Consider the following 23,158-nt stretch of genomic DNA (forward strand, 5'->3'; position numbering starts at 1 on the left):
AAAATATCATAGAATCAGAGAAAGATGCAGGATTGAAGGAAGCACTTTGGTCAATCGTGCACAGGCGAGCTCTCTGGTAAATCTAACCAAGTAATTTCACCCTCCTGCTTTTATTCCTGTGTTTTTTTTTAATCCTTCAAGGACTTACCCAATTATCTTTTGAATTTGCTTCCATCACGTTCCAGGCAGCACATTAGCTGTTTAAAAATGGTTTTGTCATATCATCTCTGCCTTTTGTGAGGTGAGAAGGAAATACACAGGGAAAAGGTTTATGATAGGGTGAGCAGGAGTGAATAAATGACAAATGGGTGGTAGCACATTGCCGAACACAAAATGTTGATGCTGTTTTTCTCTCTCCTCAGATTCTGCCATACCTGCAGATCATTTCTGACATTTTCTGCTTTTACATTCCTGAAAAAAAGTGACATGTTGCTGAAGCTTTTCACCTCGCACTCATCAGGACAAATGCAAAAATGCCAAGTTTCAAAAGATCTCAATTTACACCTCAGGAGAGAATTGGCTAGCATTTTGATTCTAACTGATCGAGGCTAACTGTTTGCATTTCAGATTTCCAACACTTGAAATATTTTGCTCAACAATGTAATTACATGTGTCATTGCAAAAGATAAATCAAACCAGGGGTTGATTTTGCTGGCAGTGTCACCTCCCCACAGGTGGCCCACTGAAAGCACAGTCCCTGTGGTTATTTAAAATGCAGATAAGGGAGACGTGGTGACGTCATCGGCGGCAGCGGGGTAAGCTGCATACGTCTTCCCTTGACGGACAGCGGCGCTGGCCAATGAGGGAGGGCGAGTGGTGAGGTGGGCGGTGCGGCACGCGCAGAATGTTGGAAGGCGATACAGTGTCGCCGTGACAGCCCAGTGTTAGTGCAGCAAGAGCTGGACACAAGTAGCTGAGTCCTCGGCTGGTGAGAGGGGCTCGCTTTTACAACTCCGTTTCAAAGATTGTACATTTAACAACTTACATAAGCACGCAAAAGCAAAACAACAACAACTGCAGCAACAACAACAACAAAAAAAAAGCCAGCTTTGTCTCTCAGCCCTCTCCCTCAATAGGGTCAAAGATGTCGGTTGCCGGCTTGAAGAAACAATTCCATAAAGCTAGTCAGGTAGGAGACTCCCCACCATCGCCCGCCGTGTGTGTGTGTGTGGTGTGTACTGGCACAGCTTGCAGGATAGTCAGTCTCTCCTTTAATGGCATGAGACCCAATAACGGTACAGCCACAGGTTATGCTAATATGTCTGTGTGTGCTGCTGGATAGCTGCACCCTCCTGTGGAGTGTGTATAATTACATATGCGGGCATCTATTTTTTGGGAAATATTTATTTTTCCTTGCATATTGTAAATGACTTTTGATGTGTGTTGTAAATTGGGTTTAGACTCCCCACCTCCAACCCCGACACACATACGATCCTTCATGTGCAGGCTGTGGGCTATCTTAACATCCCCCTCACAAATCCATACTAATTTGTTAAACAAATACTGTCCACACTGGTTAATGCTAGCATGTCAAGCTCTGAAACTGGTGACCAGCAGATCTCAGCGACTCGGCCTTTTTTGGCTGTTTTCCATCTCACTGGGGGCGAGGGAAGGGGGAGGGGGTACTTTTAGTTCGTCTCACACTGCATAAAAATGTCCCTGTCCCTTTTGGAATTCCTCTTGTGTCTGCATTGCATTAAAGGCAATAGTAAACCTCTTAAACTTATTTCTTATGCTGTATTGTGGCAACCCATGCATTGCAAAACTGCAATTCTTTAAAGTTCGACGCTTATGTGCATGTGGTGTCTAGTAATATTGCATTGGCAGTGATGTTCAGTGTCTGGCATGTAATGGTTCAGAAGACCGTTGGTGCCAGGGAGAACGCACATATCTTATGTGTTGATGAAACTGTTGTATTGAGGAGGATGAATGCTTCACTCGAAATGCAGACAATGATCTGTTTTTGTAATAGTGGTGGTGATGATGTGTTGTGTTTCCTTGTTACAACCAACCCATGGAGGTTATAGTGTGCAGGCTGGCAAAAAAAATGCAACACACATTTCAAAGAGCTGTAAACATTGCCAATAAATCTTGAGCTTCCAGTGAAGTATAGATCTTGCTGTTTGTTGTTTGAATGGGGATTTTTGAGAAATTCAAAATCATGGTATTGCTAGTAAATATTCCATATTAATGTACTCACTGTTTTGCTGTTGTCATTTATATATTGGTATCTTCATTGCCAATAATGTATTGCCTAATGTAACATCACCAGCAGCAAGTGGGAAGGTTGAGTTGAGAAAATTAATTGCAGATTGGGTATTTTTTTTTGCAAAGGGGAAGAATAATTTCAGAATAAAATCAGTAATTCCTAAAACAGCCCTAATCTATTTGAACTACCAGATTGGTGCCATTGTACTCTGGTGTCTGCATTTTCCATGATTTACAAGTTACATTTTGTCTTGAAGGAAAAATCTCCTTCCGTGTCCTTGTACTAAGGTCACCGTCTTATTTGAAAATGTGACTTGTTTGTGTTATCTTTTCAAATTTGGAGTTTGATGTTTGGCAGTTTGACAGACCAGTAGTTCAGTTCTTGCAAGGGCAGTGAGATATTGAGGCCTTGATTTGTGTTTTGAAACTCTGATGCTGACAATTGGCATCTTATCCCTAACAGTAAATGAGCAAAATCCAGGGACTGCTAATCCATCTTTAGATTTCCATTTTTTATTGGAGTTCATTCCACATCTTGCATGCTTCCTGCTCCATTGTTGACTTCAGCAAAGTAACTGCACAATCTGTTTTTGGTCTTGTTGATGTTAAAGAGACCACACTGTGAGAAAATACAGTAAGCATGTAAACAAAATACAAGTAACTGTTGCCTTGCCTGCAAAGAGTGTTCTTGGCCTGACCAATGTGAGAAGAAGTTCACAAGTTCATTCAGGGTGGAGGAGAGTGGTGAGGGTTGGGGACTTGTTGGACCACTGTTGAAAGCAGAAGCAGATTGTCCTGTTGGGGCTGGGAGGGGTTTTAGCACCATAAATCCATAGTGAAAAGAACATGGTGAGGGGAAGGAAAAACAATGAGGGGGTTGGTGGGTTGGCAGGATTGATCCAAAAGACTATTATACAACTGGAAAAGGATGGAAGGGTTGAAGTAGCACAATGGGGTTAACACTGTTGCTTCACAATGCCAGGGTCCCAGTTTTGATTTGTGCCTTGGGTCACCGACTGTGCAGAGTCTGCACGTTCTCTCCTATCTGTGTGGGTTTCCTCCGGGTGCTCCGGTCTCCTCCCACAAGTCCCGAAAGACGTGCTGTTAGGTAATTTGGATATTCTGAATTCTCCCTCAGTGTACCCCAATAGGTGCCCGAGTGTGGTGACTAGGGGCTTTTCATAGTAACTTCATTGCAGTGTTAATGGAATCCTACTTGTGACAATAAAGATTTTATATATAAAAAAAGGCCAAATAATTGATTTGGTTAGAAGTGAGGAACAGAAGAGGAGCTATTATGCTACTCGATGTTTATTATAGACCACCAAGCAGTAGGCAGGTGATAACGGAGCAAATTATAGAAAGATGCACAAACTATCAAAGTGATAATTAAGTCCTGAAATTACCTTAATGTATAATGGGAAAGTAATGGCATCAAAGGGAGGAACATTTACATATTTCAGTGGCAGAAGGTGCAGAGGGGACATGAGGAAGAACTTGTTTATGCAGAGGGTAGTGGGAGTCTGGAACTTGTTGCCCGAGTTGGTGGTGAAGGCAGAGATCCTAAAAGTACCTGGATATGCACCATGAATGCTGTAAACTACAAGGTTATGTACAGGGTATAGGAAGGTGGGAGTAGAAAGGGTGCCTGGGTGTCGTCGGTTGGCATGGGCCAGATGGCCTCCTTCTGTGCTGTAACATTTCAATGGGTTCTATGTAGAAGATAACTTTTTTGATTAGTATGTTTGCAGCGCAAGAAGAAAAGGAGGCTGCAAGAAAATCAGAAAATGCTGGAAAAGCGTAACCGGCCTGGCAACCATTGTAGAGAGAGAGAGAGATAGAATTAACGTTTCGAGTCCATGTGTCTTCTGACTTGGACATGAAACATTAACTCCATATCTCTATCCTCAGATGGTGCTAGACTCATTGGGTTTTTCTAGCATTTCTGTTTTTATTTATTTCAGACTTCCAGCATTTGCAGTATCCATACCTGGAATATTGTATGTAATTTTGGTCCCCTTATCTGAGGAAGAATGTTCTTGCTCGAGAGAGAGAGTGCTGCGAAGGTTTACCAGACTGATTCCTGGGATGGCGAGACTGACATATAAGGAAGAATTGAATCGGCTAGGATTGTGTTTGCTGGATTTCAGAAGAATGGGGAGAGGGTGATCTCCTAGAAACTTATAAAATTCTAACAGGACTGGACAGGGTAGATGCAGGAAGGATGTTCCCAATGGTGCAGGTGTCCAGAATCAGGGGTCACAGTCTGAGGTTATGGGGTAGACCATAGAGGACTGAGATGAGGATCAATTTCTTCACCCAGATAGTGGTGAGCCTGTGGAATTTCTTACCAGAGGAAGTAGTCGAGGCCAAAACATTGTATGTTTTCATGAAGCAGTTAGATATAGCACTTGGGACAAAAGAGATCAAAGGATATGGAGGGGAAAGCAGGATTTGGCTATAGAGTTGGATGATGGCGGAGCAGGCTCGAAGAGCCGATTGGCCTCCTACTGCTCAGATTTTTCCATGTTTCTATGTTGTTTTTGATGAAGGAAGGTAGCAGTGGATCTAGTTCTGGGAGTAAACTGGAGCAAGTTTCAGTGGGGGAAAACGTGATCATAATATCTTCAGGTTTAGAATAGTCATGGATAAGGGCAAAGAACATTCTAGTGTGAAAATATGCCTAACTTAATTTAGTTAAAAAGGTTCTTGCCAAGATTCTGTTGTAAATACCTATTAGCTCAGTACTCCAGATTATTGCTACACAATAGGGTTTAAGTTCCAAAAGAAAATCTAAAACGTACAAGCAAACTATGTTCTAATTTATGCATCCTTTTATATAATGATGTAAGTAGTTCACAACCCTGAAAATCCAAAATAAACATGCCAAGTGCAATGTGCAATAAATGCTCCACAGATCTGGTGGCATCTGTGGAGAAAGAAACTGAGTTAAAGTTTCAGGTCAATATCCTTTCACCAGAAAGTCTGAACATATCTATAACTCTTAACATGTTGGTCCTAATCAGCTTGACACCAATAAACAGTTCTGTGGTAATATACAGCAGTTGGCAAACATTTTCTGAAATTTTACTCTACCACTGAATCATTATCTACATCCTTTCTACCAACAGGTCACCTGGGTTGCATTTTGGGTTGCATCAGGCTCAATAATGCTCAGCATCCTCCTCACTGAATTGTCTGCTTGGTTTTCTGATTTCAATTTGAAAATCTGCTGCTCTGAATAAAAATGTCACTCGTCACAGAATTTCAAAGTAACTCTTTTGGAAGTATTTGTGAATGTTATTTACCCGTAGTGGAGTATTTGACATTAGTTTAACAGTTGAGCCTCTAAAACTGTTTAGTCTGTGATATCACTCGTATTACTGATGAAACATTCCTGATGGATTTGTGAGATTGTTTCAAAATCCGGTGCAATGGCACTGAAGCCCAGTGCCTGAAAATAACAGATGTGTGAGAAATGACGTTGAAGAGTCTGGCGGCATGGTCACAAGGACGGCACGGTAGCATAGTGGTTAGCACTGTTACTTCTCAGCTCCTGTGCGGAGTTTGCAGATTCTCCCCGTGTCAGCGTGGGTTTCCTCCGGGTCCTCCTGTTTTCTCCCACAGTCCAAAGCTGTACAGGTTAGGTGGAATGGCCATGCTAAATGGCCCTTAGTATCATAAATTGTTGCATGGGGTTACTGGATTATGGGGTGGAGGTGTGAGCTTAGTTAGGGTGCTCTTTCCAGGGGCCGGTGCAGACTCGCTGGGTCGAATGGCCTCCTTCTGCACTGTAAATACTATGAAATCAGTGGGCAGCACTGTGGGTAGCACAAGGGATTAGTACTGTGGCTTCACAGCACCAGGGTCCCAGGTTCTATTCCCTGCTGAGTCACTGTCTGTGCGGAGTCTGTAAGTTCTCCCCGTGTCTGCGTGGGTTTCCTCCGGGTGCTCCTGTTTCCTTCCACAGTACAAAGATGTTAGGTGGATTGGCCTTGATAAAATGCCCTCAGTGACCAAAAAAGGTTAGGAGGGGTTATTGGGTGAAAGTGAGGGCTTAAGTGGGTCAGTGCAGACTCGATGGGCCGAATGGCCTCCTTCTGCACTTTATGTTCTATGTTCTGTGTATGTTCTATGAATTCTGGTTTCACTCCTCCATTCCCAATGCACAGCAAATGAAAGCAACACAAGATATTCTCAATATTGGTGAAAGTAGAAGTCTTTTGTCTCGCACTCATTCTTGCGTTTGGTTGATGAATGCAAGATGAATAGCTATCCAGAGGATTGGAGAGTGGAGAATGTCGTGCCCCAGTTGCAAAAAGGGAATAGGGATAACCCTGGGAATTACAGGCAGTTAGTCTTACTTCGGTGGTAGGCAAAGTAATGGAAAGGGTACTGAGGGATAGGATTTCTGAGCATCTGGAAAGACACTGCTTGATTAGGGATAGTCAGCACGGATTTGTGAGGGGTAGCTCTTGCCTTACAAGTCTTATTGACTTCTTTGAGGAGGTGACCAAGCATGTGGATGAAGGTAAAGCAGTGGATGTAGTGTACATGGATTTTAGTAAGGCATTTGATAAGGTTCCCCATTGTAGGCTTGTGCAGAAAGTAAGGAGGCATGGGATAGTGGGAAATTTGGCCAGTTGGATAACAAACTGGCTAACCGATAGAAGACAGAGTGGTGGTGGATGGCAAATATTCAGCCTGGAGCCCAATTATCAGTGGTGTACCGCAGGGATCAGTTTTGGGTCCTCTGCTGTTTGTGATTTTCATTAACGACTTGGATGAGGGAGTTGAAGGGTGGGTCAGTAAATTTGCAGATGATACGAAGATTGATGGAGTTGTGGATAGTGAGGAGGGCTGTTGTCAGCTTCAAAGAGACATAGATAGGATGCAGAGCTGGGCTGAGAAGTGGCAGATGGAGTTTAACCCTGACAAGTGTGAGGTTGTCCATTTTGGAAGGGCAAATATGAATGCGGAATACAGGGTTAACGGTAGGGTTCTTGGCAATGTGGAGGAGCAGAGAGATCTTGGGGTCTATGTTCATAGATCTTTGAAAGTTGCCACTCAAGTGGATCGAGCTGTGAAGAAGGCCTATGGTGTGCTAGCGTTCATTAGCAGAGGGATTGAATTTAAGAGCCGTGAGGTGATGATGCAGCTGTACAAAACCTTGGTCGGGCCACATTTGGAGTACTGTGCGGTTCTGGTCGCCTCATTTTAGGAAGGATGTGGAAGCTTTGGAAAAGGTGCAAAGGAGATTTACCAGGATGTTGCCTGGAATGGAGAGTAGGTCATACGAGGAAAGGTTGAGGGTGCTAGGCCTTTTCTCATTAGAACGGAGAAGGATGAGGGGCAACTTGATAGAGGTTTATAAGATGATCAGGGGAATAGATAGAGTAGACAGTCAGAGACTTTTTCCCCAGGTGGAACACACCATTACAAGGGGACATAAGTTTAAGATAAATGGTGGAAGATATAGAGGGGATGTCAGAGGTAGGTTCTTTACCCAGAGAGTAGTGGGGGCATAGAATGCACTGCCTGTGGTAGTAGTTGAGTCGGAAACGGTAGGGACCTTCAAGCGGCTATTGGATAGGTACATGGATTAGGGTAGAATAATAGAGTGTAGATTAACTTCTTCTTAAGGGCAGCACGGTAGCATTGTGGATAGCACAATTGCTTCACAGCTCCAGGGTCCCAAGTTCGATTTCGACTTGGGTCACTGCCTGTGTGGAGTCTGCACATCCTCCCCATGTGTGCGTGGGTTTCCTCCGGGTACTCCGGTTTCCTCCCACAGTCCAAAGATGTGCAGGTTCGATGGATTGGCCATGAAAAATTGCCCTTAGTGTCCAAAATTCTATGATTAACCTAAGACAAAAGTTCGGCACAACATCGTGGGCCGAAGGGCCTGTTCTGTGCTGTATTTCTCTATCTATCTATCTATCTATCTGCAAGTTGAACAAACTGTCTATCACAACTCTGCTCTATGACCATGAGAAGCGGCCCAAACTCTTGCCAGTATTGCTTGTACTCAACCACTCAGATATATGCAAGTCCAGTGCAAAGTGACTAAAGTTCTGTGCCGTCCTTCCCGTGACTACTTGATTAATTTTTTTGATATTCTGGCTGGGTGAAGCTTGGTGTGGAGAACTGAGGGCATATATCTCCCATCTTAGCACTCTGTCATCTTGCGTGCTGAAACGCACCATTCAGGTGATTATGATGTGGAGATGCCGGAGTTGGAGTGGGGTGAGCACAGTAAGAAATCTTACAACACCAGGTTAAAGTCCAACAGGTTTGTTTCAAATCACTAGCTTTCGGAGCACTGCTCCTTCCTCAGGTGATTGTGAATTTCACCTGAGGAAGGAGCAGTGCTCCGAAAGCTTGTGATTTGAAACAAACCGGTTGGACTTTAACCTAGTGTTTTAAGACTTCCTATTGAGATGATTTGTTGTTGTCTGTTGCTGCGCATGCCTTCTACATGTAGGAAAGCTCGAACAAGAGATTCCGACATATCGGTGGTGATGTTGAAATTTTATCAGGGCGGCTTTGAGGATATCTCTGAAGCGTTTCCTCTGCCCTCTTGGTAATCGCTTGCTGTGGTAAAGTTTGAAGCAGAGAGTTTGTTTGGGGAATCTGGGGCGGGATTCCCCCCTACACGGCGGGGCGGGGGGTCCTGGCGTAGCGGAGTGGCGCCAACCACTCCGGTGTCGGGCCTCCACAAAGGTGCGGAATTCTCCGCACCTTTATGGGCCAAGCCCTCACATTGAGGGGTTAGGCCCGCGCCGGAGTGGTTGGCGCCACGCCAACTGGCGCCAAAACCGCCGCCAGCGGCCTTTGACGCCCAGCGCCAGGGCTGGCCGAAAGGCCTTCGCCAGTTCGCGCATGCGCCGGTGCGTCAGCTGCCACCGACATCACCCCCGGCGCATGCGAGCTGGGGGATTCTCTTCCGCCTCAGGCCGTGGCGGCGGCGGAAGAAAAAGAGTGCCCCCATGGCACTGGTCCGCCGGCTGATCGGTAGCCCCGATCGCGGGCCTGGCCACCTTGGGGGCATCCCCCGGGGTCCGATCCCCCCCCCAGGACCCTGGGGGCCCGCTCGCGCCGCCGATCCCACCGCCACCAGAGGTGGTTCAAACCACGGCGGCGGAAGAGGCCTCTCAGCGGCGGGACTTCGGCCCATCGCGGGCCGGAGAATCGCTGTAGGGGGCTCACCGATCGGGGCGTGATTCCCGCCCCCGCCAATTCCCGGGTGGCGGAGAATTCCGGCCACGGCAGGGGCGGGATTTTCTCTGGTCCCGGGCGATTCTCTGACCCTGCGGTGGGTCGGAGAATTTCGCCCCTTGTGTCAGGCCTGTGGATAATGTGGCCCATCCAATGTAGCTGATTAACCATAACCAGTGCCTCGATACTGGGACATTGGCCTGTGCGAGGACACTGATATTGAAGTGTCATTGAATTTTCAGGATTTTATGGAGGCATCACTGGTGATATTTCTCCAGAGATTAAGGTGTCTACTGCACGTTATCTTTATCTCTGATGTATACCGGAAGTGCTGCTAGCACTGCAGACCATGAGCTTGATGCCTGGTTTGAGGTCTTTATCATCAAACACTCTTTTCCTCAGATGGGTGAAATCTGTCCTGGCACACTGGAGGTGATATTGAGTTTCATCATTGACAACTGCCCTTGCTGAGAGGAGGCTCCCAAGGTATGAAAAATGATTTAAGTTTCCCACTGTTTTATTGTGGATCCGATTAGTTGTGTTCCCCAGCAGGAGCAGGCTGCTCGATGACCTTTGTTCTGGAAGTGTATCCTAAGGTCCATTGTTTACATAAACCTTAGTGAATGTATCGGCAATGGTTTCAAACTTGGTCTCTGAGTGTGCGCATATGCAACTGTTGTCAATATGCTGCAGCTAGAGCAGCACGGTGGCGCAGTGAGTAGCACTGCGGCCTCAAGGCGCCAGGGTCCCAGGTTTGATTCCGGCTCTGGGTCACATTCTCCCCGTGCTTGCGTGCGTTTCGCCCCCACAACCATAAGATGTGCAGGCTAGGTGGATTGACCATGTTAAATTGCCCCCTTAATTGGAAAAAATTAATTGGGTACTCTAAATTTTCTTTTAAAAGAAAAAAATAAGTGGTGCAGGTAGATGACAGAGGTTGGGGTGATCTTGGTTCTGGAATGAAGGTGGAATGAAGGATCGAGTAACTTTCCGCTCATTCTGTCAAGTAGCTTCCCTCCGGCGGAGAGCTACATGGAGAAGAGGTGGAGTCTTCTGAGGACTCGCTGCCACTGAGAAGCTGTCCCTCCATCGGCACTTCCCTGGAGCACCGTGAAACCTTTACAAATGTGTGTGTAAGATGGGAAAGAGTTTTGTTGTGATGACACATCCTTGCTTGACCTCAGTTTGCACTCTCATTGGGTTTGTGATGGATCCATTGGTCAGTATCATGGCTTCCTCTCCTTCCTCAGGAAACTAAGGAAATTCAGCATGTCCACATTGACTCTTACCGATTTTTACAGATGCACTATGGAAAGTATCCTTTCTGGCTGCATCACAGCCTGGTATGACAACTGCTCGGCCCAAGACCCTATGAAATGACAGAGTCGTGAAACCAGCCCAGTCCATCGTGCGAACCCGCCTCTCATCCATCAATTCTGTCTACATCTCCTGCTGCCTTGGGGAAAGTGGGCAACATAATCAAAGACTCCTCCTATTCAGGTTATTCTCTCTTCAAACCTCTTCCATCGGGCAGGAGGTACAAAAGTCTGAGAACCACGCACTAACAGATTCTAAAACAGCTTCTTCTCCGCTGTTCCCAGACTCCTGACTCAACTGATCTCTCCACTGAGTAGCACAACACTCCGTATGCTTTACCCAATATCTATATCTATGTATTTACCATTTCTCCTATGTTTCTCATGTATGGAAATAACTGCCTGGTCTGTACGCAGAACAATACTGTACCTCGGTACATTTTTAAACAATAAATTTAGAGTACCCAATTAGTTTTTTCCAATTAAGGGGCAATTTAGCACGGCCAATCCACCTACCCTGCACATCTTTGGGTTGTGGGGGAGAAACCCATGCAAACACAGGGAGAACGTGCAAACTCCACACGGACAGTGACCCAGAGCCGGGATCGAACCTGGGACCTCGGCTCCGTGAGGCACAGGGCTAACCCACTGCGCCACCGTGCTGCCCGTACCTCGGTACATATGACAATAGATCTAAATCAAATCAAATCAAACCATGCAGCAGGCGGTGAGTGCGGACGAATTTCTGCGGGCATGCAAAATTTGAGCAGGACATTCTATAGCCCCTCCCGGTTGAGAGTTGAAGACCTTTGTGAGGTAGAAGACAGCCATGAATAGAGGTTGCAGCTGCTTAAATATCTGTCTATCTCAGCCTTAAGCACAATTAATGACCCAGCCTCTACAGCCCTCTACGGTAAAGAATTCCACAGATTCACAGCCCTCCGAGAGAAAAAATTTGTCCTCATCTATCTTAAATGGACGGACCCTTACACTGAGATTTTGCCCTCTGGTCCTAGACTGTCCCACAAGTGGAAGCAACCTCGCAGGATCTAATATTCCTGTTAAGTTTAGAAAACAGAGAGGTGATCTTAGAACATAGAACATAGAACAGTACAGCACAGAACAGGCCCTTCGGCCCTCGATGTTGTGCCGAGCAATGATCACCCTACTCAAGCCCACGTATCCACCCTATACCAGTAACCCAACAACCCCCATTAACCTTTATTTTTAGGACACTAAGGGCAATTTAGCCTGGCCAATCCACCTAACCCGCACATCTTTGGACTGTGGGAGGAAACAGGAGCACCCGGAGGAAACCCACGCACACACGGGGAGGACGTGCAGACTCCGCACAGACAGTGACCCAGCCGGGAATCGAATCTGGGACCCTGGAGCTGTGAAGCATTTATGCTAACCACCATGCTACCGTGCTGCCCAAATCTTATTGAGACAAACAAGAACCCTAGGGGACAGTATAGGGTGAACGCTGGAAGGATGTTTCCTCTTGTGGGGGAGACTGGAACTTAGGGATGCAGTTTAAGAATAAGAGCTCTCCCTTTTAAAATGGAGGCGAGGAGTAATTATTTTTCGCTCAAGGTCATTTTGTGAAATTCTTTCACGGAAAACAGTGGAGGCTGGGATACTGAATTTTTTCAAGGCTGAGTAAGACAGATGATTTTTGAAAGACAAGGGTTACGTGGGCACAGAAAGCAAAATTGACATGAGACCTCAACCAGATCAGCCATGGTCTTATTGAACAGGGTCAAAGGGCCGAATGGCCGGCTGCTGATTCTAAGCCCCATGTTCTGTGTTGCAGCACTTCTGTGATTCTATCTCCGTGGGACAAATCTTGACACAGCTGTTGAAATATTTGAGAAGAATGGCATATGGTTTTTTGGTCGGAAAACAAGACTTATGTAACAATAATTAGATGATGTAGTCTTTGAGAGATAACAAATACATCTTTTCAACAGAATAATGCATTCTGCATTATATACTGAAAGAAGATCCTTTTTAAAACAACTCCATCTGCTCCATCACGAGAATTTCCATGGAGATCTGCGAACAATGAATCATTGCACATGGTGAATGCTTTGGCCACACTCCTGTTTGATTTAATCATAGGGTAGATGTATTGTAAGTAATCAGTGGGTATTCAGATTTGTTTTCATTTATATATTACTCGGTAAGACATTGCAATCAAACTAGGCCTCGTACATCTGTTTTGTTTTTCCAAATATATCTTTGTTTAACTTTAGTCCTTTTCTTGGCTGGCACCCTGTCCAACCATTTTCCTTACCCCTTCCCTGTGGCTTCTTCACCACCCTCCCTCCTCCACTGGTGTACTTGGCTTTTCTTGTATCCAACCAATTTAGCACCTGTGCATTGTCTATCTGCACTTCCATCCTTACTGTATATTACTCCTGCTGTCGAAGCAGCTCGCTTTCCGTTGCACACTTCTCTGTCCAGCCCACCTATTTGTTATCTGACCATGTTATGTCCTTGTTTGCTAAAGTAGCTGCTTCATTTCTGCCCATGTGGGCTGCCTCTGTTGCCACCAGATCCCAACTCTGTTTTCTCCAGAACGTGCTCCAGCTTCCATCGTCAACTCCAGTCTCCCTCTCTAAGAAACTCAAGTCCCTACCATGGCTCCGCTGTGTTGTCTTCACTGGTTTATCATGTTCAACTCAAAGTCATCCAGGAGCCTGCTTGAATTACAACTCTAATCCAAAACCAACAACCTGGAAAGATGCAGATGCGAAACACTGTTTGTTATTATTTACTATTCTTCACGCACTCTTACCAGCACTCAAATATTCTGTAGCCAACCTCCTTGACGTTCCGAATGCTGCTGCATGTCCAGTATGCTTGTTCATTGAATGCACATTGCCCTTGTGAAAGAAGAACAGAAGGTACCAAGTGAAATGGACAACAGAATTCAGGAATTCAAACATCTTGCTTCTTTTAACCACATAATGGAGTTTATCGGTGGGAAGCCATTGATGACATACAAGCAGGTGGAGACAAGTTTCTGGCTTGTGCAATTATATTAACGTACCGTCCAGGTGCAAATGCGTTTCAGCAAGTTTAATGCAGTACGCGTAGCATCCCATGTATTGCCTGGGTATGAACAGGTTGAGTGGCTATCCACATGTACTTAACATGTATCCTACTTGTAGTAATCCACGGAAGGCAGGAGTTCTGTCACCACACCAATATTTATTTACAATAACGATATTACAGGAGCAGCTACAAACAGTGCTGCTAGCAGTCCAGTCAACTTAAGACTGGCTGACAAAGCCTACACAGGTGATTATATGGGCCCCCTCAATGAGCTATCATTGAGGGAGCTCATACTCCAATTGGCCAAACAATAAAGCCAATTGGAGTTCATTACACTGCTCCTCTTGTTACAGATTCTACCACTCCCCAAATGGAGCAAGCCACTTCCTGAATGACCAGGCCTCACCCCAACATTCAGCCTCATCAGGTCTTGAAGCAGACATCCGAACAAATGATCTGGCCATTATCTCATTGCTCTTTTGTGAGAGCTTGCTGTGTACAAATTGGCTGCCCCATTTCTTACAATGGACTGCACTTCAAAAGTTCTTTATTGGCTCATTATAGAATATCTAATCAGGTTTCACTCGTGGACTTTACAAAAACAGAAATTTAGAAAAATGTCATAGGTACATTGTTTTGCTTATCGTAACTGAAATTTCTAATTTAATTTCACTAAAGATTCTATGAAGGTTAATCTCTAAAATGTGCATATGTGATGTAGATTATTCTGACTTCCAAGAGGAAGTTGACCAGGAAAGCAGATCCAAAATCTAAATGGTATATTATTTTATAGAGTGCTATATTGAATGAAAAGATGCATAACTTGAATCTGGAATTTTTTCCCCTCATTTTCTAAATGAGCAACTAGTTAATGAATGGCAAGTAGTGTGGAGTTAGATTAATGTCACACAATTCAATTGATGCTTGCTGACCTACCATAATCTTCCATCAAAATTATGTTCTAAATGTTTAATACATAATCCTCTCATAGCAGGAATCTTCAAACTTTTAAGAAATAGTATGTATCATTTGCTGTATCACTTGCATTATCCCCCAATTCTTTTCCAATTCAATTCAGTAATTTGTCACAACTTCAGGCACCTCCCCGCACCCACCAGCTCAAGTTGTCTTGCCTCCCCATCTCTGATCCAACTTTATGCCCCATTCCCCGACGGTCGATTTCTCTCTAGTCTTTTCCATATGCTGTTGTGCTACATCTGAGGCCCAATATCGGGGTCAGTTGGATTTTGCCATCCAGGTGTAGGGGTTGTGTACGTGCCTGAATCTTTTGGCCAACCATGTGTGTTATTTTCTGGTAAATAGTGTTGATTAATACTTAAACTGTCACTGATCAAATCCTTCATTTGAAAACACCATCAAACTATATGAAATGTGCTGGCTGTTGTTAGTTGCCTGGATGTAAATTCAGCAAGTGTGTCCAACACCTTTTGTCATTATTACAGAAGGTATGATGCATCTAGCTTGTGGGTGAAGAGAGTTGGTATGCTTTCTACTCGTGTATGGCAGTTTGTTTCATTTACAGCCTGATTGGCTAGCAGTAATTCAAAAAAGAGAGCCAATGGTGTAATTCTCTCCCTGTCGGTGCACAGCCTCTCCATCGCAAGTCCTCAGCAGTGCTCCCTCGTGGGGACGCAAGGAAACGGAGTCCCTCACGGTCCTAGGCAGAAGCTTCAGAGGGACTCTGAGGAGGTTTGGTCCCCAGACATTCATTGTGGGGACGTGAGGACATCCACTGGTACTCACGAACCAAACTCACAGCTATGATCGAATTACTCCCCTAACTTGTGGATCCGTTGGAAAAGTAGCGAGTAAACTCTTTAAAAAATAAAATCTGGAGTGGAGCCCAAAGGGAACTGAAGTTTAAGTAGGTCGTCCTTCCGATAACTCCTGCAACCAAGTCGGTGCCAAACATGGTAACATCTTGGAATCTATCCTTGACAAAGTGGCCATTTTATGGACAGGCCAAGGAAACAGTCATTGTAGATTTTTCATCCATCTCCATCCTTAGTTCCCCATTGGAATAATGCCTGGTATGGCATTCACTGTCACATCAGGGACCAGCTAGGTTAAGGGTATATTAGAACGAATTGGCAACATTCAGGAAGGTAATTTACTTTGAATTTCAAATCGATGTGTAGCGTAATAATGTAACTTGAAGGAATATGCATTAATATTTTCAGGTGATCATGCCATTCCCAAATTCTCCTGAGCCAATTAATTACTTTTGAAGTTGTTTGGCAGGGAAAGGGGGCTGTTTGTGCACAGCAAGAGGTAAATGATCATTTATTGCAATTTAGTTTGGTGGGTAAATGTCGTCCAAGGCATCAGGAATCCTTTCCTCCTCTTTCAGTGGTACCACAAAGCCTGTTGGACATGCAGATGCAACCGAGGTTTACTGTCGAAATGAAGGGCTGCACATCCAACAATGCAGCACCTGAAATGTTAGACTAGATCACTCACTCGCGTCCATGGAATAGAAATTGAATCTCAACTGCTGCTGAACCAATCTAACACTTCATATCAGAATATTCCTCTTTGTCGGGGTGTGGGAAATGTGCACGTGTAATGGGAGCAATTTAATGTGTTGTTTAGTCTGCTTTTGATTCTGATCTTTGTGGGCTTTTAGCTGTCAAGCATGCCTGCCTTTCTCCTTGATGACATAGTTAAATAGCTACAATAGTGTGGATCATTAGCGCAGAAGTTTGCATTATAGATATATAGGGGCTGGTTTAGCACACTTGGCTAAATTGCTGGCTTTGAAAGCAGACCAAGGCAGGCCAGCAGCACGGTTCAATTCCCGTACCATCCTCCCCGAACAGGCGCCGGAATGTGGCGACTAGTGGCTTTTCACAGTAACTTCATTTGAAGCCTACTCGTGATGATAAGCGATTTTCATTTCATTTCATTTCATGATGTTATTCCTGTGCCGAGCATTTTTTATTTTAAACTGCAAATACTGTACCCCAATGAGTCTGTTCCAAATAGTTCCAACTGTATAATGATGTGTGTGGTTTCTCAGGTCCAGAGACTGCGTTCTGTTGCAGATTTTAATTTCAAATATTCAAGCCAGTGACACTAATGCTTGTTGCTCAGATACTATGCAAGGTATTTAACTTGCTTCAGTGCGACAATTGTGTAATGAGTAATTTTCAGATACCAGGCCATTATATTTAACCAATTTACAAGAGAACGTCTCATATACTCAGAGGGCTGCAATTTATTCCTTTTACCTTAAAAAATAGCGCCAGAAGCTCATTGAAATAAATGCACAAGCCTGACAACTATTGCAAAACTGCATTATATCCATGAATTTTTTTTTCTATAGCTGAGCTGGTATTGTAACATTGAACCAGTAGTGGGGGGATGAAAGTCATCTCAATTAATTGTAACTCCAATATTTATCAATTCTCAATTGTCTTGAATATGCTGCAGAATCCTAACCAGGTAGATGATGCACTGTAGCCCCAAGGTATTGTCACAACATATTACAGTAGCATATTTAATATTTTCACGGGTTTCCGTGTTTTGAAATACAAAATATTTTAAATTCTCAATTATATTGGTAGTTTGTGTAAACTACAATAGACAGAACATTATATTTAATTATATTTTGATGAGATTGGGTAGGTGAATGATCTTCTGGTGAATTGCTGGTCCATTTATGAATCTGCTTATTGTTGAATAAAGATTTGAATTTACATGGCACCTTTCATTACCTCAGCCCACCCTAAAATGCTTTGCAGCCAGTGAAGTATTTTTGAAGTATTATCATCATTGTAATATAGAAAATGTGACAACTAAAATGGAAACGACCAGCCTCCATAGTCAACAATAAGATAAATGACAAGATAATTGGATTTAAGTTTCGAGAAATAAATAGTGATCAAGAGAATGAGAGAACTCCCCTGCTTTAGCATGTCTATGTGAGCCAGGAGAAAATAGATTGGGATCACGGGATGAGAAGATGAACAATCCTATGCAAATCATAATACTGGCAATCTGTAATATTTCTCTTTTTACCATCACAAGGAGACAGTGCTCTGTAACTTTAATCACTGACATTTTTGGTTCCAAAGAAAACTACAATCAATAACACTGCAATCCTTTCATTTCAAGTATCTTTGCTATTCACGGAAATGTTTAGGATGGGCCTCCATGGCTTTTCTGGTATGTTTTAATCAATTGTATTTATGCTTAACATCAGTCTTGAGGTCCTTTCCCTTTTCTTCCAGCAGCCTAATCACTATTATCATCTTGGGATGACAGCCTGACTGCCTTCCAATCATCAGATTGGTTATACTGGGCCTGGTTGTTACAGGTGATGTATTGTATTTTGTTCAAATGTGTGCTGCAGCTATTGTTGAATGAAGATTAGTACCATGTGAGATTAGGGATGATCTGTTTCTTCTACTAGCTTCTACACTTTTCTGGAAAATTGCTCCACATTGTGTGGCATTTCACTCTTGGCCTACCCCAGCTGATCAATCACTGTATTGATCTGAATTAGAAAGACTTTATTGTCCTGTCTGCTGCTGAGGCTTATGATTAATTTCACTTACTGCCACACTGCAGGAGCGTCATGTGTATGGTTTGATTAGGACTTGTTACTATTAAAACATGTTTATTCTTTCTACAGATAAAATGGAAAATACTAGAAAGTTTGGGACAGATGGCATCTAATGAGAGAGAAGCAGAGTTAACATTTCAGGTCGTCGACCTTTATGCTTCTGCTTTGCAACTATAATAAATCCTATAGGTGTTTTTGTTACAACGAGGTTTCAATGCTTGCTGCTAGCAACTGGCCACTATTACTGCTTTGCACTGTTTACATCTGTGATTAAAGATGCTGAAAATTTATTAAATTTCCAGGTAATTATCAGTTATTTTTGAGTTATTTTCAGTTAATTTCTCAGTTATTTATTAATTATCAGTTATTTCTGAGTTATTTTCAGTTAATTTCTCAGTTATTTATTTTACCTCCCAACGTACAGGTCCTCAAATTCCTGCCTTTGCTAATTTTGGACTCTTGTAAGAAGCAGTGTGATTTATGCAGAAATTAGGAACAGACCTGATATTTATAGCTGGACTGACCCTCTTTAGTCTTCCAAAGATGGTTTAATGAATAATAGCAACCAGAGAGCAAGTGTCCGGCTTTGCTTTGCGGAACCTTGTGAACAGCATGTGTATGTACGGTGCCACTCTGAGAAATCAGTATTTCACACAGGTCAAACCTGGTGTTAGCTCAAAATTAATCTGTTTTCTAAGCCTGCTGTGATTGTAGCCACATGGAAACCTCCAGGAGCAACTTATACATCTCTGGTCGGTGAAGTACCTGACACTAAACTTGGGCAGACGTGAAAAAAAAACTCGGGGGGGGTGCGGAGTTGATTTGAAACATAAGTTGAATTATTATTTTTGTTCAACTTCAGAGCACTGCTATATGAAAATAGATGCAAACATTTTGTATCGCCTTGTCAGAAGGTGCTTCCCTGGAAAAGTTTGACTTTTTTTCCATGCTTGATTTTGCAGTAGCAAAATTATTTTCATACTCGGTACCACAAGCCTTTAAATTCAAGTGAGAAAGACCTCGCACCACTTATTTTTAACGTGTTACCGAACAAGGTTTTCTCTAATTTTCTCAATGCCATTATTTCTGCCCATTTGATTTCAAAACTATTTCTTCTGCATTGTTCATTGATTGTGTCTGGACTGCTGAATCTCTGGAATCGTCAGATTTCAAAATAGTTTCTTAAGACATTGTACATCAAATAATGGAGAGGAGCTACAGGAGATTTACAATTAGGGCAGCACGTTAGCACAGTAGTTAGCACAGTTGCTTCACAGTTCCATGGTCCCAGGTTCGATTCACGGCTTGGGTCACTGTTTGTGCGGAGTCTGCACGTTAGAATTTTTAGAATTAGAACAGTACAGCACAGAACAGGCCCTTCGGCCCTCAATGTTGTGCCGAGCAATGATCACCCTACTCAAGCCCACGTATCCACCCTATACCAGTAACCCAACAACCCCCATTAACATTATTTTTTTAGGACACTAAGGGCAATTTAGCCTGGCCAATCCACCTAACCCGCACATCTTTGGACTGTGGGAGGAAACCGGAGCACCCGGAGGAAACCCACGCACACACGGGGAGGACGTGCAGACTCCGCACAGACAGTGACCCAGCCGGGAATCGAACCTGGGACCCTGGAGCTGTGAAGCATTGATGCTAACCACCATGCTACCGTGCTGCCCCAGCACATTCTCCCCGTGTTTGCGTGTGTTTCCTCTGGGTGCTCCGATTTCCTCCCACAGCCCAAATTGTTAGGTGGATTGGTCATGCTAAATTGCCCTGTGGTGTCCAAGGATGAGGTTGGGTTGTGGGAAAAGGATGGAGGTGTGGGCTTAGGTAGGGTACTCTTTCAGGGGCTGTTGTAGACTTGATGGGCCGAATGGCCTCCTGCACTGTAATTTCTACAATTTCTATGATCAAGAGGTTGCATGTAATTTGCACAGTTGAGTGTCTAGGACCTTAATGTATATAATTATATGTCATTGTATATTTTAGTCAAACAAAGATGAAAAATGCAGGTGGAATATCTTTCCTCCCTGCAAAATAATCACTCATTTTCAGATCCGAGCAGTAGAAACAGGTCATGCCTGTACTGTTTTATTCAGTGAATTTAGTTTCCTGTATCCTAAAGTAATAATTGTAATTAATGTGCTCACAATGGTTTGATGAAATTGGCATGTGGAAAATAAGACATTATAATATGTGTTTCACTTCTTCAAAACAGTATAAATGAGGTCAACCTGCAGGCACCCCGATCACGTGATAACTCATCAGTAAAGTGGCCCATTTTTTTCTGTTTTTCCCTATTTTCCCCTACAGCGGTCAATCTCACAGCTGGATTAATGCCATTGAAATAATTGCCATTGCCGAAGCTGTGTGAATTTTTGTTTTTTTTAGAATGATCGAATTTTCAGAAACGAACAAAAAAAACCTAATTTTGTTAGCGACTCATGTATACTGAACAAATACAGGTTTCCTGCATATTATTTAGTTAGATGTGAATTTTTAGGCCCATTGCTCTTTCAAAAACAAAGTGAGCAGCAAGAGTCCCCCCCCCCCCCCCCCCCCCCCCCCCCAATGCAGTCGGTAGAACGTAGAACACTACAGCGCAGTACGGGCCCTTCGGCCCTCGATGTTGCGCCGACCTGTGAAACCATCTGAAGCCTATCTGACCTACACTATTCCATTTTCATCCATATGTCTATCCAGTGACCACTTAAATGCCCTTAAATTTGGCGAGTCTACTACTATTGCAGGCAGGGCGTTCCACACCCCTACTACTCTCTGAGTAAAGAAACTGCCTCTGACATCTGTCCTATATCTCTCACCCCTCAATTTAAAGCTATGTCCCCTCGTGTTGGTCATCACCATCCGAGGAAAAAGACTCTCACTGTCCACCCTATCTAACCCTCTGACTATCTTATATGTCTCTATTAAGTCACCTCTCAGCCTTCTCCTCTCTAACGAAAACAACCTCAATTCCCTGAGCCTTTCCTCGTAAGACCTTCCCTCCATACCAGGCAACATCCTAGTAAATCTCCTCTGAACCCTTTCCAAAGCTTCCACATCCTTCCTATAATGTGGTGACCAGAACTGCACGCAGTACTCCAGGTGTGGCCGCACCAGAGTTATGTACAGCTGCAGCATGACCTTGTGGTTCCGAAACTCAATCCCCCTGCTAATAAAGGCTAGCACACCATATGCCTTCTTAACAGCCCTATTAACCTGGGTGGCAACTTTCAGGGATTTATGTACCTGGATGCCGAGATCTCTCTGTTCATCTACACTACCAAGAATCTTGCCATTAGCCCAGTACTCTGCATTCCTGTTACTCCTTCCAAAGTGAACCACCTCACACTTTTCCGCATTAAACTCCATCTGCCACCTCTCAGCCCAGCTCTGCAGCTTATCTATGTCCCTCTGTATCCTATAACATCCTTCAGCACTATCCACAACTCCGCCGACCTTCGTGTCATCTGCAAATTTACTAACCCATCCTTCTACACCCTCTTCCAGGTCATTTATAAAAATGACAAACAGCAGTGGCCCCAAAACAGATCCTTGCGGTACACCACTAGTAACTGAACTCCAGGATGAACATTTGCCATCAACCACCACCCTCTGTCTTCTTTCAGCTAGCCAATTACTGATCCAAACCGCTAAATCACCTTCAATTCCATACTTCCTTATTTTCTGCAATAGCCTACCGTGGGGAACCTTATCAAACGCCTTACTGAACTGAGGTATCTGAGCACGCACACGAGTGTCAAGGGCAGTTTACATGTCAAAGAGACTGAGATGATGGGGCAAGAATTGAGTTATGCCACGTCATTCACGCAACACTTTGGGCAAACCAGAACTCCACATCAGAATCCTTGAATGAATTTCAAGAGCATTAGTTGTAAGTGGCTGAATATTGGTGATGCTTTTTCAGTGTCGGTGAACAGTTGTACGCTACTACTGAATATTGAAGATGGGGGCTTATCGGAACTTCCTCATATTTTAAGGTTCAAGAACCTCATTTTGCATTCGTTGTAGAAGATTAGGAGACTTTGTACTGAAAAATCACACCTGTGGCATGAGTCAGCCTAAATGTGAATAGGGCTGGATCAGGTAGGATGCTTATTTTGCAGTATGCCCGGCTGATTTGGCTGTCCATCAAAGTGTAAAGTAACATCAGGCAGGGGGTGAGGTAGGTGTCTGTACCAAAATCACCCCCTTTGCAAATCCATCAACTCAAAGTTCTAGAATTTTTAACTGCAGAATTTAACGTGTATGAGGTTATCCATTTTGGTCAGAGGAACACACAAACCCGCCTCCCATCCATTTACTCTGTCTACTCCTCCCACTGCCTTGGGAAAGCGGACAGCAGGCAAGCAGAACATTCTATATTCATGAACTAGATACTACAGATGAGCAACAGTAAAAATGGAGCCACCCTGTTCAGTTCCTGATGGAACCATTGCACCTTAACCCGAATATCAGCTGCCTTTCCTGTTATTCACTGAACCCATTCTTCCCGGAACCCTTAGTAACTAAGAACTGAGCTTCCGTGATCAGAGGAACATAGGAATTGGGAGCAGAAGTAGGCAATTCAATCCTTTCGAGTCTGCTTCGCCTTTCAGCCAGATCATGGCTGATCTTTTTCTGGTCTCAAAGCCACCTCCTTATGTTTCCCATATCCCTTTCACACATTTTTAAAATCAGAAATGTATCTATCTCCCGCTTGAAACTATTTAATGATTTGGACTCCACCGCACCA

At 43.9% G+C, this 23,158-nt stretch overlaps 1 protein-coding gene across 4 annotated transcripts in view; it reads left to right on the plus strand.

The window, feature by feature from the left end:
• Positions 1–846: 846 nt before the first annotated feature.
• The window catches only part of sh3gl3a (SH3-domain GRB2-like 3a), a 183,296-nt gene continuing 160,984 nt past the window's right edge, over positions 847–23,158 (plus strand). The window contains exons 1-2 of one of the 4 annotated variants that reach the window (XM_038813566.1): positions 847–1,129; positions 18,059–18,144. Coding sequence is in view for 2 of the 4 variants with exons in the window: in XM_038813562.1 (XP_038669490.1) it covers positions 1,085–1,129 (45 nt within the window). In the remaining 2 variants the exon portion in view is untranslated. The remainder of the gene's footprint in view (positions 1,130–18,058; positions 18,145–23,158) is intronic. The other 3 variants (XM_038813565.1, XM_038813562.1, XM_038813564.1) reach the window with 3 other exon arrangements.

The sequence above is a fragment of the Scyliorhinus canicula genome, chromosome 12, assembly GCF_902713615.1.
Source record: "Scyliorhinus canicula chromosome 12, sScyCan1.1, whole genome shotgun sequence".
NCBI lineage: Eukaryota > Metazoa > Chordata > Chondrichthyes > Carcharhiniformes > Scyliorhinidae > Scyliorhinus > Scyliorhinus canicula.